The sequence below is a fragment of the Coturnix japonica genome, chromosome 2 (assembly GCF_001577835.2).
Source record: "Coturnix japonica isolate 7356 chromosome 2, Coturnix japonica 2.1, whole genome shotgun sequence".
NCBI classification, from domain to species: domain Eukaryota; kingdom Metazoa; phylum Chordata; class Aves; order Galliformes; family Phasianidae; genus Coturnix; species Coturnix japonica.
Window position 1 is genome coordinate 134495201 of NC_029517.1, and position 20305 is coordinate 134515505.

At 50.1% G+C, this 20305-nt stretch overlaps 1 protein-coding gene across 1 annotated transcript in view; it reads right to left on the reverse strand.

Annotated features, from left to right (window-relative positions):
- The window catches only part of SCRIB (scribble planar cell polarity protein), an 80900-nt gene that overhangs the window by 11245 nt on the left and 49350 nt on the right, over positions 1-20305 (reverse strand). The window contains exons 30-39 of the mRNA XM_032442604.1: positions 16502-16894; positions 14432-14494; positions 11773-11811; positions 11209-11250; positions 10301-10429; positions 9030-9137; positions 7842-8001; positions 6087-6255; positions 4547-4636; positions 3977-4165 (exon numbers count right to left, since the gene is read on the reverse strand). Coding sequence (XP_032298495.1) covers positions 3977-4165; positions 4547-4636; positions 6087-6255; positions 7842-8001; positions 9030-9137; positions 10301-10429; positions 11209-11250; positions 11773-11811; positions 14432-14494; positions 16502-16894 — 1382 coding nt within the window. The remainder of the gene's footprint in view (positions 1-3976; positions 4166-4546; positions 4637-6086; positions 6256-7841; positions 8002-9029; positions 9138-10300; positions 10430-11208; positions 11251-11772; positions 11812-14431; positions 14495-16501; positions 16895-20305) is intronic.

A 20305-nucleotide genomic window follows, 5' to 3' on the forward strand; every position in this document is an offset into this window, starting at 1 on the left:
AAAAAGTTGGTCCCCCTTTTGCTTATAAGATCCCTTCAGGTACCAGAAGGCCACAGTGAGGTCTCCCTGGAGCCTTCTCTTCTCCAAGCTAAACAAGCCCAGTTCCCTCAACCTTTCCTCACAGCAGTTGCTCCAGCCCTCTGATCACCTCTGTGGCCCTGCACTGGATGCACTCCAACTTTTTCCCCTCTGGTCCTTTAACCAACTTTGTCGTCCTCCTTTGGGCACATTCTCATGCTTTTATGTCCTTCTAATACTGTGGAGCCCACATACACCAGGCAAAGTGAGGCCAAACCGATGCAAAATGAACAAGCACGCTGCGTAGGGTCTGTTTGCCACAGGCCCCAGAACACATGCAATCTCAGAGCTGAGTGCATCCACAAAGGAGCATTTCCACACTGGGAAAACCAGAGGGATGCACATAGAACTTGTTGGGCTGCTGCTCCTTCTCAACATGTACCTATACCCCCTCAGTCACACCCTTCCTGGGGCACAGATGTCAGTATCTGTGTGTGCTGAGAACACCCATGTAGGACGTGTCCTCCCACGTCTCTCCCAGCAGAGGATGGGGAGTGGGTGTGTGGTGGTGGGGGGCATCGCACGTCCTGGCAGGGCACTGATGACACAGGGAGGAAAGGGAAAGCCCAAGGTGGTGCGAGTTGATGGGGTCACAAGTGACAGCACACAGACCAGAGAACTGGAAAGAAGCAGAAGATAGAAGATTAGAAAGAAAGTAATAAAATCATGCACTTAAAGAAAATACAGGTTAGTGAGGCTGCAGCCCCGCCTGCAAGGCAATCCTCCCCACACGGCACATGTGGGGCTGCATGGGGGAAACACGACGTGAGTCCTGGCTGCCACCACGTCACCATGATGCAGCAGGGACAGGAGATGGCTCCTGAGATGACCACAGTTGTGAGGTCTGTGGCCTTAGGGACAGTCTGTCCTGGGACTGGAGGAGCTCACTGTGCTGACTGATCCCTGCCACTGCCGCCAAGTCAGGCCTTAACACCACCCAAGGAACAGCAGACGCTTCTTTGGGAGCTGAATTAAAAATCCACCTTGCTACCAGAAGCAAATGAAGCTGAGAAGCTGGTCTGCAGAACTTATCAACTGAAAAATGAATCTGACGAGTGAGAAACTGAAAAGCAGGGCAGCTGCAAAGGGCTTCTTGGCCCTTATTTTCCCTTGGCTTTAATAGGCTTTCCCTTCACCAGCTTAAAAAAAAACAAACCAAAACACCATGTTTAAAAGGAAAGAGACTGAAGATTGAGAACACACTGATCTCTATTCTGCCCGCCGTGGACAAATAAACTCTTCTCAATGCTCCATATTCCACACTCACAAACTCTCCTACAGCATCACAGCACTTTTCAGACTTCTTTATCTGCTGGCATCAGCAAGCTCAGGTAAGGACACGCTCCTGAGCAGCCGGCATGCATTCACTGCTATGAGCAGAGTCCTTGCATTGGCTCTGTCATACTTCTCCACTTCTATCTATCACAAACAAGGGTTTTGTTGTGGCATTCCTTGGACATGCTGATGTTCAGGCTTAGGAGAGATCAGAGCTGACAGAGCCTTCCCCATCACCTGAGGAAAGACACGCAGGACGTGCAGGAATGAAGGAGAGAACAGCCCAGCATTCAGCCTGGGAAGCGATGGCAGATCAGTCCCCTCCACTTCTCAAAGCAGAGTGATGCTGCAGGAACATTCAGCCTGCATTTAGGACTATGGTCTGGCTGCAAACAGGACATCACCACCACTGCAATGTCTCAAAGCAGAGTGATGCTGGATTCCAGGTGGGGAAGCACAGCAGCCAACTTCTGTTTTGTTGGAGCAAATACAACAGTGGAGGTTGGCACGGTCATTTTTTAGTTTGTTTTTTTAAGACACCAAACATGAGCAGCAGCTCTACAGAAAATGCCTTCTCCAAATGTGTCTGTGATATCTAAACAGTGCCATATTCATGTACAGTTTTTAATGTACTTAACGTTCACAGCCTTCCTGTGAGACACAGTCGCTGTTACAGTCCTCTTGCAGTGCAGAGACTCAGAGATCTGACCAAGTTCATAAGGAACCACGTGCCAGAGCCAGAAACTGGATCTGGGATCAGACCCAGACCAACCTCTCCCAAGCAATAGTCTGCAAGCACTCACTCATCTGCTGCCCAGAGATGTGGCTGAAGCCCCATCCCTGGGGACCTCCAAGGGATCAGGCCCTGTGCACGTTCCTGTTCATTGCAGGGGAGCTGGACCAGATGGCCTTTAAAGGTCCCTTCCAACTCTAAGGATCCCATGATTCTATGACTCTTTAACTGGTTCTGTGACACCCACCCAGCTTCTCATCCTGTAATAAAAGGCCAGTGCCTCTATTATGGCAAGAACTGTCGACAAACAGTCTTCCTTACCCTTTTTGGTAAAGGGTTATCCCTGGATTAATGTGAAAATACAGAACTTTCATATGCAAACGATGCCTCCTGAAAAGCCGTGACAAGGAAACAGCAGGAATAACATCAGCTGGAACAGGAGTGGGCTGCCACAGACAGCAGAACATTCAGCCAGTCGGAGAAGCATCAGAATCCCACAGCATCTGACAACATTCAGCCAGTTGGAGAAGCATCAGAATCCTACAGCATCTGAATCAACAGCCCAGGGAGGAAACAATCCTGCCTGACCTGTGGTCGCTGCTGTGCCTGTCTGTAGGCATCCCCATGGCTGGGGTGCAGGCAAAGCAGAGATCGCCAAGGGCAGATTCACTCCGGTTGGAAAGGAGCTCGGGAGGTCACCTAAAACCACTCAGAGCAGTGCCAGCTTCAAAGGTGTAACAGAGGTGCTGTGAGAGATCAGAAATTGCTCTTCCAGGTGGAGGTTTAGTCTAACAGGTGGGCTTTCCAGGGAGCTGATCAGCCCCCTGACACTGCAGAGCACTGCAATGAAGTTAAAGCAATGCTTCAGAGAAAAAAGCAACAGCTGAGACAGACCAGGCAGAGGAATCACAGCAATGGAGATGGAATATGCCAAGAAGGTTTTCTTCTAAAGGGAAAGAGCCTCAGTAACTGCAAACCTGAGCTCAGCACAGCTCTAAATAAGCATAAGCAGAACCATAAGCAGACCTGCTGTACGATGAAGTGACAGTGGGAGGCTGAGCCCTCTGAAAAGCTCCAGGAGAGCTGCCAACAGTCACCACTGAGAACTGCCCCCACAGCTCCTCATCCCCAGAGCCTCTCCAGAGGAACGTGGCACCGTCACGATCCACGTCTCACCTCAGACATGAAGGTTTTAGGTGTTAACAGAACGCACAGCAATCCCTCCAGCATCCGACTGAGCAGTCTGGCAAAGGGGAGCCATTAGCTGTGCTGTTCTTCTAAAACCTCCCATTCAGCCTCCCCAAAAAGAACATCTCAGATTTATTCCGAGTGCCTGAATGCTCTTGTAGCAGACAAGAAAGCTGTAATCAGTTATAGCAGCAGCTTGACTAGTTCTTTAAAAGGAATCACACTACACAGTGAAGGCCTGGACTGACTTCCAGTCTAAAGCTCTGAAGCAGGAAGCTTTCTTTCTTTCAAAACAAGTGCTGACCCACTCTGTCATGGCTCACGATACAGATTGTGTGGATAAAAATACCCTCATCTTGCTCATTCATGTTACAAAAGAGGTGGGGAATGGTGTGTGGGGGGAAGAGATGCATTCGCTGTCACACAAACGCGTATGGACTGTTCCTTTTCCATAGAACCCCGCTATCTTTGGGTCTGTGCAGACACAGTTGAATATGGGACGCCTCACTCACGTAGCTGGCCAGAAGCAGACGAGTTCAGCCAAGCAGTGGATGCTCTGCATTGCTGGACTGGAAGAAAGGTGCAACTACAACCTCTGCAAACATATGGCATAGGGAAATTTCTTTGCTCCACATTCGAACACCCTGGATTCATCCCTGAACCTGCCTAGCAAAGGGAACAGAGAAGCTCCTTCTGTCTCACCGTGCTGCCCTCCACATCGCTCGCTTCTCTGCCTCCAGAGCACGACGTTCTGCTGGGGAAAGTTCCTTCTCTTGGCTGCTCAGGAGCTCAGGACTCTGCATCCTCAGTCTCTCCTGGTGCCGCCGCTCCGCTTTGGCCGTCCGCACCGGGGCCAATGCGTCCCCTGCTGCAAGACTTAATGGACTCAACCTGCGCAGAGAGAGAAGCAGTGAGAAACAGGCGGCCCTCATCCACATCAATACTGCCTGCTCTTCTCATCCACATCAATACTGTCTGCTCTTCTCATACACATCAATAGTGCCTGCTCTTCTCAAGGTGATGACCAACACCCCCAGACACTGTTCTGCACCACCACCAGGTCCAAGGATCTCATCTTGAGGGATGGAAGAATAACACAAACACGGCGGTAAGTTGCTGCTAAGAAGTTTGTTTTTTTTCCAATTTTTTCCAATTACAGTTTCATCTTCTCCACAAAATCCTTCCTTTTACACTCTGTATTTGTTATAAAGCAGGAGACCCATGCTCCATCACCTGGCATCTCTGGGCCAAGTACGCTGCCCGTCCACTTACCCAGTCATGGAGTTTGTTCTCTGTTCAGGCTTCATCCCTTCCTCCAGTGAATTCCTCTGTGAGCTGTTGTTCTCATTCACCTCTGAGGACCTAAACCAGACGAGCACATCAGCCAACAGTCCCACAGGCTGGCACCCCCAAGGAATGTTCAGAATAGATCCACACCCCAGAACCCAGCACAGCCCAGTTTGAACACACAACCCATAACGTTTTTTTCCCCATTACTACAAGCATTTCCTTGTTCATTTGGTAACAGTTCATGCTCTCCAGCTCCCATTACATGACGGACAGCCTGGCTGCTCTCAGCCTTTTCCTTTGCTGATGTTGGATATGCATGAATGTTGTTACCAAAGGCTGATCCTCCTGAGCCTTTAGTGAATGCATGTTTGGGGCAGGGATAAATCCCGAGTGACCTCAAAGCAGTGATTCTCTAAGCAGACATTCTACACGCAGCTGCTTGACAAACTGAATATGTTCACTCAATAACCAAACCGCTGCACATCGCACCAGCTGACTCTAAGCCAAACAATCCTGCTTTATACAGGTAGAGGAGTTCCCAGTTGCTGAGCCTCAGCTGGCAGTCAGAAAGCTCATAGAAGTTGAGCTTTCATTTTTACTACTCATGTTTATTTTGCTTAATTCCAATCTCAGTATGACAAAAGAAAAAATATTCCGAGCTGCACCCATTCAGCCTATTCTACTTCACCTCCTTTGTCCAAGCATAAATAATAAGCAATTGGAAGTCAACTATGTGAGGCTGCCTATCTCTGCACAGATAAGAACTGGGAGCTGAAAGCTGGACTCATCCTCAGAGCTTTCCAGTGCTAAATTCACTGTCGGCTGAGCAAAGTAACCCAATGGAACCAGCCTTGCAGTCCTGTAAATTCCCACTTTTCAGTATGGGAGGAGGAGGGGATAAGCAGGGCTTCCCATCAAGCCAAGCAGTTGGTTTGCACTCATTTGCTGCCCTTCCTCAGAGCTGCCCTCTGATGGGACAAGGTCAGCGCAGAGGTGGGAGGTTTCCATGTGTTCATTCACTAAGAGACTGGCCAGAAACAACTGAAAGAAATGAGACTGAAAGCGACAGTATGAATGTTCTCAGCCTCTCAGACTGACAAAAATAGTACCAAAGGCTGAGGAGAATCAGCCAAAGCTCAAAGGTGGACGCTGCAGTTTTATTCTAAAGCAACCTTACTTTTATTTGGAGTTTTATGAGAAGCCTTTTCTCGTTCCCCAGCTCATGAATGAGAAAAGCAACACCAAAGTGTTCTGTACAACAAGTCCAGGAAGAAAATCCTGTAAGAGCAAAGCTACGCTCAGCACCAGGGCTGCTCCTGAGCTGCCTGTCTCCAAAACTCAGTGTCTTTCTGTACCCAAGCACAGAGCTGAAGGAGGCATTCTCCTGAAAAGAAAACCTGAAAACAGAACTGCACGTGGGACGTTCTTACATCCAGGAGAAGGTGATGTCCAGCCCCCTTCCCTGACCATTACTGATGCTGACACACGTGAGCAGCACTGAGATGCTGCTCCACAGCCTTACCGAGTTGCTGGAGCCTGGCTGCTCCTTCCATTCAGCCTCTCAATCTTGTACTCGACTCCTTCAATGATGACAGTGGACTGCATGCTCATCTCAGGCACTTGTTTTACCATCTCGTCCTCTTCCGCTTCTTCCTCCAACAGAAGGGTGCGTTTCTGCTGCAGTTTTCGAGCTGCCAAAACAAGACAGATTCATCTGACACTGCATTAAACTCCATTAAATCCCCATTAAATCTCCAGGCAGGACCTCATGGTCACCATCCCTGCAAGTCTGTGTTGCTTTAAGTCTGCCCTCTCCTTGACACAGCATTTGTTTCTCCTCCACTCCACCAATGCTTCAGATGCAAAAGCTCCACCCCATTCTCTTAGTCCTGCTCTTACTCACAGCGGATCTCTCCCTCAGGTGGACTTCTTTATTCTAATTCCGGTTCTTGTGATTAGAGGGGACATCTCTCCCCACCTACCACACTCAGCAACTCTCAAAACAAGCTCAAATTCAAACCTGAATCTCTGCAGTTCTCCTTCCCACCTCGACCTTTGTATGTCAAGAATGTGATGCACCCAGAACATTCTGCGTGCTGGAGATGTGATTCTTCCGGCCACACCACATCAAAGAAACTCCAAAGGACAGACACAACTTCTTTTCCTCACCTTCCTTTCTACCTGCTACGATATCTCTTATCAGCTCACTCTTACCTTCAATTGTAAACTAAAATGAAACTAAGAATGCTTCCAGTGCTTCACACCAATTCACAGAAAGCCTCTGAATGGGAATATGGGAGGGAAGGCAGGAAGAGCAGCTATATACAGAATGAGAGTCAATTTACAAAAGGAATTCTCCTACAGCCTTTGTGAGGAGCAGAGTCACAGCCCCCACAGCCAGGAATTTAATCCCACCTGTATTTTCTTAGGGAACGAGACCAGACTTCACTAAACTCCCTTTCAATCCAATTGCTGCAGTTCCTCACTGACATTCAAAGCAATTTCCAAGAAGGAAGAAAATGAACCAAAGACTACAGCAGCAATTTTCCCTCCTGTGAAAGCACTGCACAAAATCAGAGCAGTACGGCAGGAAAGGAAAGCTCTTCTGTAACATCCTGCATAAGGATATCACAGGGAATCCCGTTTGCATCCATGCAGGGCTGCACCGGGATATAATCTCCTGCTGATCAACTCTGGCAGCTTATAAAGAAACATCACCACGTGCAGTAGCTCTGTAAGATTGTATTAAAGTGTTTATGAATTCCAGGAAACCCTGACCCTGTAGCACCACCACCTGTCCACACAGTAACAGCACAGCAGCCAATACAATCCTTAATGTTCACCTACATCGAGCAATTACCAGGCCTTACAGAATCACATAACAACTGAGGCTGAAAGGGACCCTAAAGATCAACTCCAGTTCCCCGCTATAAGAGGTGGTGGCCTTAAGCTGTGCCAGGGGAGGTTCAGGTTTGACGCTATGAAAAATTAATTGTCTGAAAGAGTGGTATTGAATCACAGCTGCCCAGGGAGGTGGGGGAGTGGAGGTGCTCCAGAACCATGGAGGTGTGGTACTTGGGGACGTGATTAATCGTTAAGGTGGGGATGGGTTGGGGGTGTATTGGCAACCCAAAAGGTCTTTTCCAATCCTAATGACTCTTTAACTATTAATTACCACCTACAAGCTTTTGCAGGTGTTGGATTCCCAGCGTGTGCACTCTGAAGGTGGCTTCCTTCACTTCACAGGCCAAATTTCCCTACCCAGATCGAAGCATACCTTCCTCTTCCTTCATTTTCTTCAGGTCATCTTCTCCCACCAAGGAGACACGTTTGGGAGGTTTATCCACCTGCTGCTGCTTCACCTCCACTTCGAAGTATTTCTGCCTCTCACGGAAGGATCGCTGCTCAGGGCTGTGCAGTCCGCTCTGCGATGGCACCTGTGAAGATCCACAATGGCATCACTCACACAGCAACCAAGCCAAGCCCCAACATGAGCCCTATGCCTTAGCTGGGTATTCCATAGCACTCCTTTCCCCTTCCCCAGCCCCCCCATGTGCCTGCACTGGGATCCTTTCTCTATATCCACATTCCCAAAGGCCTGAATCCTCTCTGAAGTGCTGTCCCGGCTCCTGCTCCAGCCATCAGACCCCACCTCTGGGGCAGGTTTGGGTTTCTCTGTGCTGGTCTGACCAGGCCATTCCCAAGGATGCTGATAAATGGGAACACACTAATAGGATGGTTTTCTGCCATCACTCCTTCCCAACAACCACGGGTCACCAACGTCACATCAACTGCAACAGTCGGGGACATCACTTGGTGGAATGGCAAATTTACCTCAAATTTAATTCTAAGAAGTGGAAGCTTCACTATCAAGAAATTAAATCCACGCTTAACAGAATAAATAACAGAATATCAGAAGAACAGAACTACAGGGAGTTAAAGAAACGGATCCACAAAATCCCTTTGTGAACCAGAAATCAGGAATTGTAAGGGCAAAATGAGAACTGCCAAGAATTATTACATATAAGACTGTTTTTTAGTTATAGAAATAAATAAAAATGAATCACGGGAGGAGAGAAAAGAGACCACCTTCAACTTCAGCCTCACCTCGAACCAGGATGCACTTAGAGCAGATGCAGCCCAGCCCTGTGGCTTGCAAGTTCAGTGGGTCTCTTTGTATCAGAACAGCAAGGTTAAGACAAAGCACCCTAATGCTCTGGGGGAGCAGTGCTATGAAAACCAACACGGTTTCATCACTTTATGGGCAGGTCTCTGCATGGTGACCACCTGCAGTGTGAGCAGGCACCAAATTCCAATGAGACCACTGCACATCCATCCCTCAAAGCTGGTCTGTCTGGGATAAACTAGTTGCTCTTTGTCTCCTTCCTACCCTCACTTGCAATGCTCCATCTTCTCTCTGTGTTCCATTGTTTGGGTGATGCTGCCCCCAACCAGCAGCAGTTACCTGCGTCTCGAGCAGAGGGTGTGACAAGGGCACGGCTGCAAAAGTCTTGTATGCTTGCTTGACATTGATGGGAATCTCATCGGGAGAGGGTGGTGACGGTGGCTTTGGCTACGGCGACAAAAACAACATAAACAAATTCACAGTTGCTATAAACAAAATCAAAGTGTAGGGGAAACCAAAATCCCCACCCTGCAAAGCCTGAGCAGTGCCGTATGGAAGGGAACCCATAAAGCCTGAGCAGTGCCATATGGAAGGGAACCCCATAAAGCCTGAGCAGTGCCATATGGAAGGGAACCCCGTAAAGCCTGAGCAGTGCCCATATGGAAGGGAACCCATAAAGCCTGAGCAGTGCCATATGGAAGGGAACCCCATAAAGCCTGAGCAGTGCATATGGAAGGGAACCCCATAAAGCCCTGAGCAGTGCCATATGGAAGGGAACCCCATTAAAGCCTGAGCAGTGCCATATGGAAGGGAACCCCGTAAAGCCTGAGCAGTGCCATATGGAAGGGACAGCTACTGCGGCCTCATGCAGAAAGGAGAGCGATGCACTGTGCACGTGCTGTGTACAGCAGCACAAGCATCACAGCCCCATTTCACTTCTTGGCTGGTGGAGGAATGTTGGTTCTGGAGAAGCAAATCCTCACCAGCTTCACCTGAATTTTGTGACCGATCTCTTGGCCGTGGGGCCAAAAATTGTCATGGTGCTGAAGGATTTGCACCCAGCTCAATGAGCACACACCCATCTGAATCAATGGGCTTTTGGAGCTGGAATACAGTGATGTATGGTTGACTCTCGAGCACTCCTTTGGACTGAAAAAGACAAGTTCAGTCTGCTGGGAAATGAGAGAGAAGCGCTGGCCTTATTCCTTATCCAGTGATTCTGACTAACAGAACCTTCCTCGTTGGAAAGTTCCTTTTTTTCCTGTGTTTTCCTTCTTCCTCAGTGGTTGCTGTACTTCTGACCTGGTATAAATCCATACAGGCTCCAATAAGAAGAGAAGGGCTATTCTACAAGTATGCAGCGGCAATTCTTACCCAGGCTAAGACCAAAAGACACAAATCCTTCTCTCCCATCAACATACAGCCCTGAGAATGAGAATCTCTGAAAGAAAACCAATCATTTTGCGTATCACCAAACTCACTACAGATGACATTGGCTTTTGCTCCACGTTCAAGGCGCTGACTGACAAGGTTTCACGCCTCAGCATAACTCTAAGTGTCAGTGGAGCAGCCTAGGACAGGCTGAATGAGAAGGAACTGCGGCCACTTACAGAGCTCTGGACACTGGAGCATGGCTCGGGTTGCTGGAAGGGATTGGGGCTGTCCCCGTCCTCCGAGTTATGCGAGGCTGCATTTTGTCGCACTCGAGAAAGAGGCTGAATGACGCCTGGCTTGGTCTGCTTGTGTCAGTGCCACGCGAGGGGGGAAAAGGCAGAGGAAGAGAGAGAGGGAGAGAAGAGAGTTGAGCAGTCAGGGCAGCGAGGTGCATCCTTGGGAAGGAGAGATACTGCAGCAAACACCAAACACCAAGCCATGCCTCCGGTGCAAGGATTTGGAGAAGCAAACAGGTTCAGGCAAAGCAACACCAACGAGTTAAGTGGAGCCCAAGTCACAAGGGAGAGCCTGCCACTGGAATGGCAGCTGCAGCGGTCAGCGGGGAATGGCACAGATATGTCAGAGCTTGGGGAACGTAAGCAGCATGAAGGGGAGACGCAGCAGGGAAGCATCAGCCAGGAATGGGTACTGGCAGAAGTTATGGGGCAGTGAACAGAACACCAGCAAGGCTTCCAATCAGGAATGCAGACAGGAACAAAGAGTGGAGACAGGAGACTGAGATGCCATCAGTGCTGGGCGCTGTGTGGAAGTGAACAAAACTCCAAATACCTAAAGGGACCAGAAGCAGAACTGGCCATAAAAACCCATGAGAGCAAACTGCTAATGTAAGCAGGAATAAAAGCTATAAGCATTGACATGGAGTTTTCAGTGTAGGAGCACTGAAGACAGTGCATTTGTTCAAACCTGGAGGGACACTGAGAGCGAGAACACAGAGCCAACACTGTTGGCTGTCTTACTTCCAACCAGGCCAGAAGTAAGCACACACAGGAGGAAGAGGCAAGCTTTACGTGCTGGAGAATACACAGGGGGCACTACTGCAAGGTCTCAGAGCAGATATACTTACTGATCTGCTGTCATCCTGCGATGCTATGAAATTAATGGAAGCCTGAAAGCAGAAACAGAAATGTCAATGTGGAGTCCATAATGAAACCCTCCAACTAACCCTTCTCCATCCAAAAACAGACTTACAAAACTCTTTCTCCCTGCCCTCCTTCCCATACAGCACAAAGCTCTCAAGTCCCACATCAGCCCCTGCAGTGCATTGTCCGCGTGGGGAGCAGCTCAAAGAGCAGCTTCTCTGAGTCCCTCTGCAAGAAGGCACTCACAACTCTGTGCTTCCCTCATGTTAACCCCCACCCCCTCCACTTCTCCTCCAGCTCGGCTGATCGTGGCCCCTCTTTGCATCCCCTGCACTCGAGCAAAGTCAACAGCACTGCAGCTTCTCGGCCATCTCAGCAGAAGGAGCAGGGAGCAGCCTCTGTGCTTCGGCAGCTGCCTGGCACTGCTCTGCAGCAAGCTGTGGGGCACCCCACGAGCCGGGGAGCACGGAGGTAAAGGAAGCGAACAGCAGGGCCAGGTGGGAGCAGCACGGAGCAGCAGCGCACACTGCACACCAATGGGCACTTACAAAGCGTGTCTCCCTGCCTGGCCGAGCAGCTGCGGGCATCTGCAGGGGGGAAACACCAGGGGAGAGAATGGAGAGAAAACGGAGAGACCAGCGTTCCCGCGTGAGGCTGGGAGCTTCCCCAGCACACAGGATGCCCTCACCCAGTGCTACCACTGCCCACACGGCTCCCTGCTGCAGGGGAAGGCTCACTGCCCACCTCTGCTGTCAGACATGGAGGAAGACCCGCTGCACGCCCAAACCCACTGCAAACAGCTCCTTCCTCTTCATACCGCGCAGGAACCAAGTCCAGGCAACGCTACTGCGCCTCGGGACAAAGGACTCCAGGGAAATACAGCCCTTCAGCCTGACCTCAGTATCAAGGGAGGTCGTGGAACTGATCATCTTGAGTGCAACCCCATGGCACGTGTAGGACAACGCAGTGATTGACCTACGTCCTTTAGTAACATCTGGGTGACCTCTTACATTCTGCAAAACATTCACTGTTCAAGAACTAATTCTTCCTGGTATCATCTCACCTGATATGCAGCAGACTGTTGTACAAGGCTCTGATTCAGAAGCATTAAATCACACGTGTGCAACAGAAAACACAGATAAAATAGGAGATGGGAGGAGAGTGCCACTGGCAAGGTTAATGGCTCAGCACTGTGACACCACGGCACCTTGGGAAACAAGAGCCCAAGTCTCTACTTCCTAACAGCCACAGAAGAAGGAAGGAAAAAAAGGCTGCCAAAACGATGCAAAGATCAGATCTCAGAACTCCAAGCAGTGGGAAAAGCTTTCCAAAGACCCTTAAGAGTCTAAAATGAATGACAAACTCAAGAGACAGTCATAAATGCTTTAAGAAATAAACAGTCTCTCCAGCCATACACAGCTCTGAATACAGGAAAGCAAGAGAAAAGCTGGAGAGATTATTCAAAATGGTTCAGTTGAGGCACAGGGAACTGACGGCACAAAAACCCTGAAATGATAGAATATAACTTACAGCTACTGCTATGTAATGGGGAGATCCAACTTAAAACTGGGCAGGGAAAGGCCTGCACCTGCAGAAATGCTCCTGGGATGCTCTGAGCTCTGTAGAACACAGTTAAATCTGTTTTATTCTCAGAACTCAAGGAGGAAGGAGTGAATGGTCTTACTTGGAAAGGTTCCCCTATCTAACAGTCACTGCTAGGAAAAGAGAGACCCATGCTTTCCTCAATTAAAAGCTGAGCCTAAGGATGAAGCCAGTGAAGATCTAGATCTCTGCCCGCTGCAGAATGAGGAGTATCATCCTCATCTCAAGAATACCTCCAGATGGAAGGACCCTAAACTCAGAGAAAGCTGACATCTGTGGTCAAAGCAAAACTTACAGGCAAAGGGCTCAAAATGCACCTCTGAGCACACATCTGCTGTCAAAAAAGCAATTGGAAGGAGCTGAAAGAGAATACATTGACACTGCTTTACTATAAGGAATAATTCCTTCTCTCAGTCTTTTACTGTGCCCCTGGTGCTCACCTGACTTTAAGGACCTAAGAACTGAAGGAGATGCAAGACAGCATAAGGACGCAACAGAAGATGGAGTGAACTATTGCCCACGACAGCTCTGGTGTTCCATCACTACTCCCAGCCACGTGCTCTTGCCTCTTATTCCTGACTCTTACTACTGTCAGTGTTAATGGTCACGTCACCCCAAGATGATGCAATTCAGCTCACCAAGCTGGTTCAAAATTAACTGAGCACAAAAGGCAGTTCAATTTTGTCAAGCTCAGATTGCTGGAACGGCTCAACCAAAGACCAGGAAACTGCCAGAGCTGTTTGGTCCCAGTAGTTGGAGAGCAGCCACACTCCCAGTGGATGCAAAATAACTGAGGACAGAGTAGACAGCTCAGTCTTCACTTCATTGTAGATCATAATGCAACCCCAGTAACACAGAATGTCTGTGAAGGGAAAACTTTGACATCCACTTCAGAGCATTTCATTTCAAAAGGCTCAGCTAATGTGTGAGACCCACTGCCGTGGGGTGAGCGCTGAAATCAAAGACTTCACGGGATTTAAAATAAAAGATTACAGTTCATACGTGTGAGAAGGAGGAGCCGGTGAGACCAGGGAATGCTGACAAAAATAAGCCAAAAGTTACAAGAAAACTTAAAGACAAAAATCCAGAGAGAAAGAGTGCTTAAGTCAGCCCAAAAGTGTGCACAGGGTCCTCTGGTTCTCTTCTAAAGAGCCAATGTGAGATGCTGGCAGAGCCACCATCAGGACAGGGATCAATCAGGGAGACTGAGCAGCAGTGGTTCACAGAGCTGAGGTGATCCCCCAAACCTTCATTCCCCTTCTTCTGATGCATGGAATTTAACACAGTCTGCATGAAGCACTGGTGAAGCCACTTTCAAAACAGGCAACAACGGCTTCATAGCCATCTTAGGTACTTCCCCTGCTCATTAATTACTCTGTTAATTCAATTAACCCTCGGAGCAGGAGCTCTCCACTGAGTTTATGACCAGCTAATTCAATTCTGGGTCTCAGAAACATTTTGAATGAGAAGAGCTCCTTCCCTTGCTCTCCATCCTAGAAGGGATATTTCTCCACCACAAAGGTATCACTCTCCAATACAGGAATGACTCAAATAAAGGCAGTATCCTCAGCTTCCCCCCATTGCCTGCCTCAGGTGCAGCCTCACCTGCTGGTTACTGGGAGAATAGGGGGTTTCTCGCCTCGAATTTCCCGTCCCCGGCTCAGGAGCCTGCAAGAGAGAAGACAAAGCTCCAGAGTTACTGTCCAGCAGCAGCTTCCACACATCTCTGTCTGCAGTGAGACCGGGAGACAGCTCTGATGTCCAGACTGAAAGCAATTATGGACCACTTCACCACAAGAAAGCAGAGTTAGTGCTGGCCCAGTGGGAGACGTCACTGCAAAAAGCACTGGGAACTGTGGGAGAATCATACAAACATCAGAGCTCAGATCGCATCTGAACATCCTGCACAGCCAACCACACCAGGTTAAGACTTCCACCTCGTAAGGGCTTTTGGGAATCCTCCCCCCAGCTCCATGTTGTGATGGCAACAAAAGCCGTAATAACCAAAAGGAGACTGTTCCACAGCCACGTCCATTGCAGCTGGTCTGCAGCTGCGGAGCAGGGCAGAGCACAAAGCTCTCATCCCTGCTGCAGGGGCCCCCGCAGCAGCAGCACAAGAGCAGAGCCCCAGTAACCGTCATGCTGGTTAAGGAACGCCATTAAAAAGCATTTGGAGATGCCTAAAAGTGGAAATGAGTCCTTTGGGATTTCAGCAGTTCTTGAAGCCAACCTACGGGTTTTGCAGTTATTAATTATTACACTCATGCAGTAGTGAAAACCGTTAATGTGATTCGGGTCAGCTGTGGGCAACTGTGTTTATTTCTATATCACATAGAGCTGCCATGTGCTGCCCACCCGCCCACTGAGGAGGGCGCTGCTCTGCAATGATCTCCTGCAAAGCGAAACCTTCAGCCCCCCAACCCGACCCAGCTCAGCTGGCAGCCAGGACAGCAGGCGATGGGCAGCGGCCTCTTATGACAGCAGTGTGGGATTAGATGAGCTTAAGATAACTGTGACAGCCACCTCCTGACTGACTGTGGCTGGATGTGGCATTAATCCGCCTTTTCTGGCCTGCTGACTACAAATCCAGATACATACCCGTAGTGTCCAAAGCACAAACTCTGACTTATAACACACTGGGAGGCTGTGGACGTTCTGCCACGTCTTGCTCTATTTCTAAATGCCTCCACATGTGGGAAAGACAAACCTCAGAACTGGGCTGTGATCACCTGAGACAACTACAGCTGGTTGTTCTGCCTTGTTCCTTCCCACTGGTGTGTCTGTGGCAGGAGGGTGCTGGAGGTCTGCAGGTTCTCTGCCTTCTCTTGCTGCCCAGACCCCCAAAAAGGCCGAGAAAGGATGAAGAGGAGAGCGGTGCTCACCCACAACACAACAGCTTTGGGCTGAGTCCTCCCGGCTCTGTCACAGGAACTTGAATACAAGCAGGTTTCCCACAGCAAAAAGGGAGATTCTTCCCCTGAAATCTGAAAGTCTGATCATAGAATCATAGAATGACCCAGGTTGGAAAAGACCTTGAAGATCATCAAGTCCAACCGCAGCCTAACCAGAACCCTATAACCATAGTACCCTATAGCCATAGTACCCTATAGCCATAGTACCCTATAGCCACAGTATCCTATAACCATAGTACCCTATAACCAGAACCCTAACTCTAACAACCCTCCACTAAATCATATCCCTGAGCACCACATCCAAACGTCTCTTAAACACACCCAGGGATGGCGATTCAACCACCTCGCTGGGGAACTGCAAGATTGGATGGACTGCAAGATGATGGACTGCAAGACGTCCTTCAGGGCACAGCACACCCCTGTGCTGCAAGTCAGCTGCTTCAGCTGCTTCAGCTGCACTCTTTGCTTTCAGAGGTCTAAAAACGCCTGCGCCTGCTGAAGCCCAGAGACACACACGAGCTCCCACAGAGCCACAGCAATCCTGCTGCTCACAGAGGCTGCCCACGTTGCGGCCCCACATCCCGGCCTCATGCACAGCCGGTGCGTTAGTGCTGGAGGAACCCACATTTGGCACAGCACACACAGAGCACGCGTTAGGTGTGAGCGGGGTCCAGGCCTCGTGCTGCCTTAGCTGGCCCCGTGGTTTAGTAGGAGCTGAATGGCTCCCGTGTGACCGCATGCTGCACGCCGTCAGAGCGCTTGCCTTGGAGTACAGGTTGGTCTTCAGCACTCCCTCCCTGCCATAGCCCAGCGGTGGGCCCCCCAGGCAGGCCCTGCCCGCCGCCTTCCCCCTGCGGTTGGCCACCACGAAGGGGTTCTCGCTGAACAGGATGGGCTGCGAGTCGATCATGCACTCTGGCTCCGGCGCCTCCGGCTCCTGGGGCTGGGAGCCGTGGGTGGGATCCCGTTCATCTACAGGGGGCTTTTCTGCCCCACGTGTGCGCGGACAGAGCGACGCGGGGTCCTGGGGGGGGCCAGGCTCATGGCTGGCGGTCAGGGATGCTGGGGAGCAGTCCTGGCTGTCCTGTGGTGCCGGCAGGGACAGCATAGCGCAGTCACTCCCTGTGCCGGAGGTGGCCCTATCACACTGAGCAGGCTGTGAGGAAACAGAAGGGTCAGAGAGACGTGAAGAGAGCAGGGGGAAGGAGAGGAAGAGAAAACACAGGGCTGAAGGACAGGGGAGAGAGGGATTCCAGTAGTAATGCCCACAGCACCATTCCGCCTTCTACTCCATCGCCAACCCTGTGACCCTCAATGCTACTTCTAAGAGGGAGCTTGCTGTCAGCATGCAATGCACACACTGTTATCAGCAGGCTCGTGCCCTGCTGCAGCATTCTCAGCTCCAAACACCATCTGTCTGACCCCAGCTTACTTCCCTGTAGCCCCAGCACACACAATAACATACATCTCTCGTCTTGCTCCACTGAGCTCCCACACAGTCACACCACATCACTATTCTGGATGCAGATCTGCACACCACGCACTGTTCAATGGGCCCATTCCATCACTATGCAATAACAGCTAACAGTGTGGAACAGAGCACAGACCCCTTCACAAGCTCTTACTGCACGGAGCCCACCCCAGACGAAGCACTGACCTTTTCTCCTTCAGTACCATAAAAGAGTGTTTGTTACCCCTTCAGCAGCACAGTGGGGATAATGGCAGGACAATGCTGCAGCCTCCTCCTCCCAGCTGCTGGTGCAGCAGAAAGACCCTTTCAGCTCAGAGCACATTCCCCAGTCCCTGTGTCACGGCAGCACTCACCAAAATAGCTCTGGTGGCCGGGTGGGCTGCTGGCTCACAATGGCAGCTGAGAGGCTCAGGAATTCCTGCGGCCCTCCCCCAGCCCTCACCCCCACCCCAACCCGATGCAGTGGATGGCAGAGCTGTGTGGCTCAGACCCTATTTCTTCAGACACTGGGGTCCGTGCTACCCCCAGAAATTCCGCTATTGCTTCCCAACGCAAAGGGCTCCTATCAAAAAAATCTGCCTCCTCCCCACAGAAATCCAACTTTCTTTCCCCAGATTATCATAAATTACCCTAAAACAGAGTTAGACCAGGCTAAAAGTGCTTTCAGAACATTGCTCGTTTGTGGATGCGCTCATTAGAAGAAGCGTGTGTTTGCCATCCAGCAGCCATGTCACCCCGATGCTGCCTTTCCTTGCCAAGCAGACAGCACAAGTATCACTCCATCTTGCTTCCAGGTGAATCCCACAGCACCAAAACTCACTTTGCTCTCACAAAGAGTTAAAAATAAAGTAAATGCTGCTTTTAGGGCACTGTGGAGATGGGCATCTCCCCAGGGCTGCACAAGGGCTGGTGGACCTCGAAGTTTCATTCTGATGATGGACATGACTGGAGCTGAGCTTCACCCAGAGCTCACATTGATCTCCAGCACTTCTGCATGAATCCCAGCGCAGGATGCCCGGCCCCATCAGCTCCACACGGACTATTTTTATCAGACAAGCAGCAATTTCTATTTTGGGGAGGCAGCAATTCTGGCAATGCAGTGTGCTTCTCCCAGCCTTGCTCTGTCACTGCACTCCAGCACAAAGAACGGTAATATTTCACTCTGTGTCCTCTGAGTGAATACAGAAGAAACGCATTTGCAGTTCTGACCCATCGCTTTGCCTCAGATCCTGACACAAACCTGATCTGAAACTGAACAGCTACGGAGGGAGAACCATTAACCAGGAGCTGCAAGATTCACACTGGAAAGCACAGATTAATTAAGTAACAGTGGTGACCCATTGCTGATGGATGTAAAGCTGTCTTCATTTCTATGGTCCAGAAAACAAAACGGGACTTAGAGGAGAAAGTGTTTGGTCTGAGAGCCACCAAAGCACAGAAACAGAGCAATATTGTGGGAGTGGGGCAGCAGCATCAGCCATCTTAAAACAGGCACACTGTTTGCAGATGGACAACCTGAGTCAAAATGGTTTGGGCTGGGAGGGTCCTTAAAGATCACCTACCTCCAACCCCCACACCTTGGCAGCGATACCTGCACCAGACCAGACTGCCCGGGGCACAGACAGACGTGGGGTGCTCACACTTCTCTGGTCAGCCTGTGCCAGGGCCTTCACTGCAAAGACATCTGTCCTTACATCCAATCTGAACCTCCCTTCTTTTATTATCCCTTGCCTTATCACTACACACCCATGTGCAAAGTCCCCCTTTAGGTACTGGAAGGCTGCTATAGGATGTCCCCCCAGAGCTTTCTCTTCTTCAGACTGAAGAATCCCAACTCTCAGCCTCTCTTCACTGGGAAGGTGCTCCAGCCCTATGAGCCACATGCTTTTCTGCTGGTTGGACTGCTTGAACCTTCCAGGCTGTCATCACACGGGTTGGGTGCAACCAGAACCTCGCTGTCATTGGAGCTCATATCTCACAGTCAAAGGGATTTTTTCAAACAGAGCGAAGGTAGGGCTGAGCAAAAGACAGCTGGGAGAAGGAAGATAAACGAGCGCTAATTGGCCCTTCCCCTGAGCTGGGACATTTATAGACGCTGCCCTCCACGCAGCATTCCAGTGCTGTGCTGCGCATTCCAGCGCCAGGCGCTCCCAGGCTCAGCCATAGGCTCCCAAACACTGCACAGCAGCTCCTGGGCTGCTCACAAAGCGACAGCTGCCTGCACCAGGCTGCCTTCTCCCCTTGCTTCCAGCTACTCAGTTACACGAAGAAATGCTGGAAATACTTCAAATGTTCTCCTGATGAAACATCTTTTTTCATGATGAGGGAAAACCCAAAGCTTGGGAGAATGAGGAGGAACAAAATAAGACAAAGTTGGTGACACGGTCATGAGGTGACAGACAGATATGAGGGAAGAGTTGTCTCGGTGGAATGAAGCAGGGATGGGTAGAAGAGATGATCTGAAACAGTGGGAGAACAAAGACATATTTTGTCTCTCATGACACCAGCAAAGGGGTGGTACGTCCTGCAACAGCAGGAAAGGATCTGGGGGTAAGCCTGAGGATGTGCAGCTCTAAAGGAGCAGGCAGCAACCCAGCAGGATAGGTGTGATGCAGGGAGGGCAAAGGAAAGAGACAGAGCTGGGACATTCTAAACAACCCATCAATGGCAGACAGCTCTGTAACCTGTGACATCTGTGGAATCAGGATTTTCTCTTTGCTGAGTTTCCACCGCGTATCAGAGACAGGGACACAGGAGGGCAGAGGGGCAGCAGTGGTGCCAAAGCTCTTATCTGTGCTAGGTGGGATATGCAATCACTTCTGCTTTGCTTTCTGCAGTTTTAGAAAGGTCCTAACCTCTCCTTAAAACTTTTAGTATCAGTGCCTTGCACTCCTTGCCTTCTCTGCACACAGAACCATCATCTTCTGTGCCTGGCATCATCTTCCCCACCTGCTCCTGCAGCTTTCAATACTTGCTTCTTTCCCCACCAATGCCCCCACACTCTAATCCATCTGTGTTCTTCCCTCCTCCTTCTTTTTGCCTTGTTCACATCACCTCCTGCACGGAAGCAACCACAGAGGCCAGCTTTCTGCAATG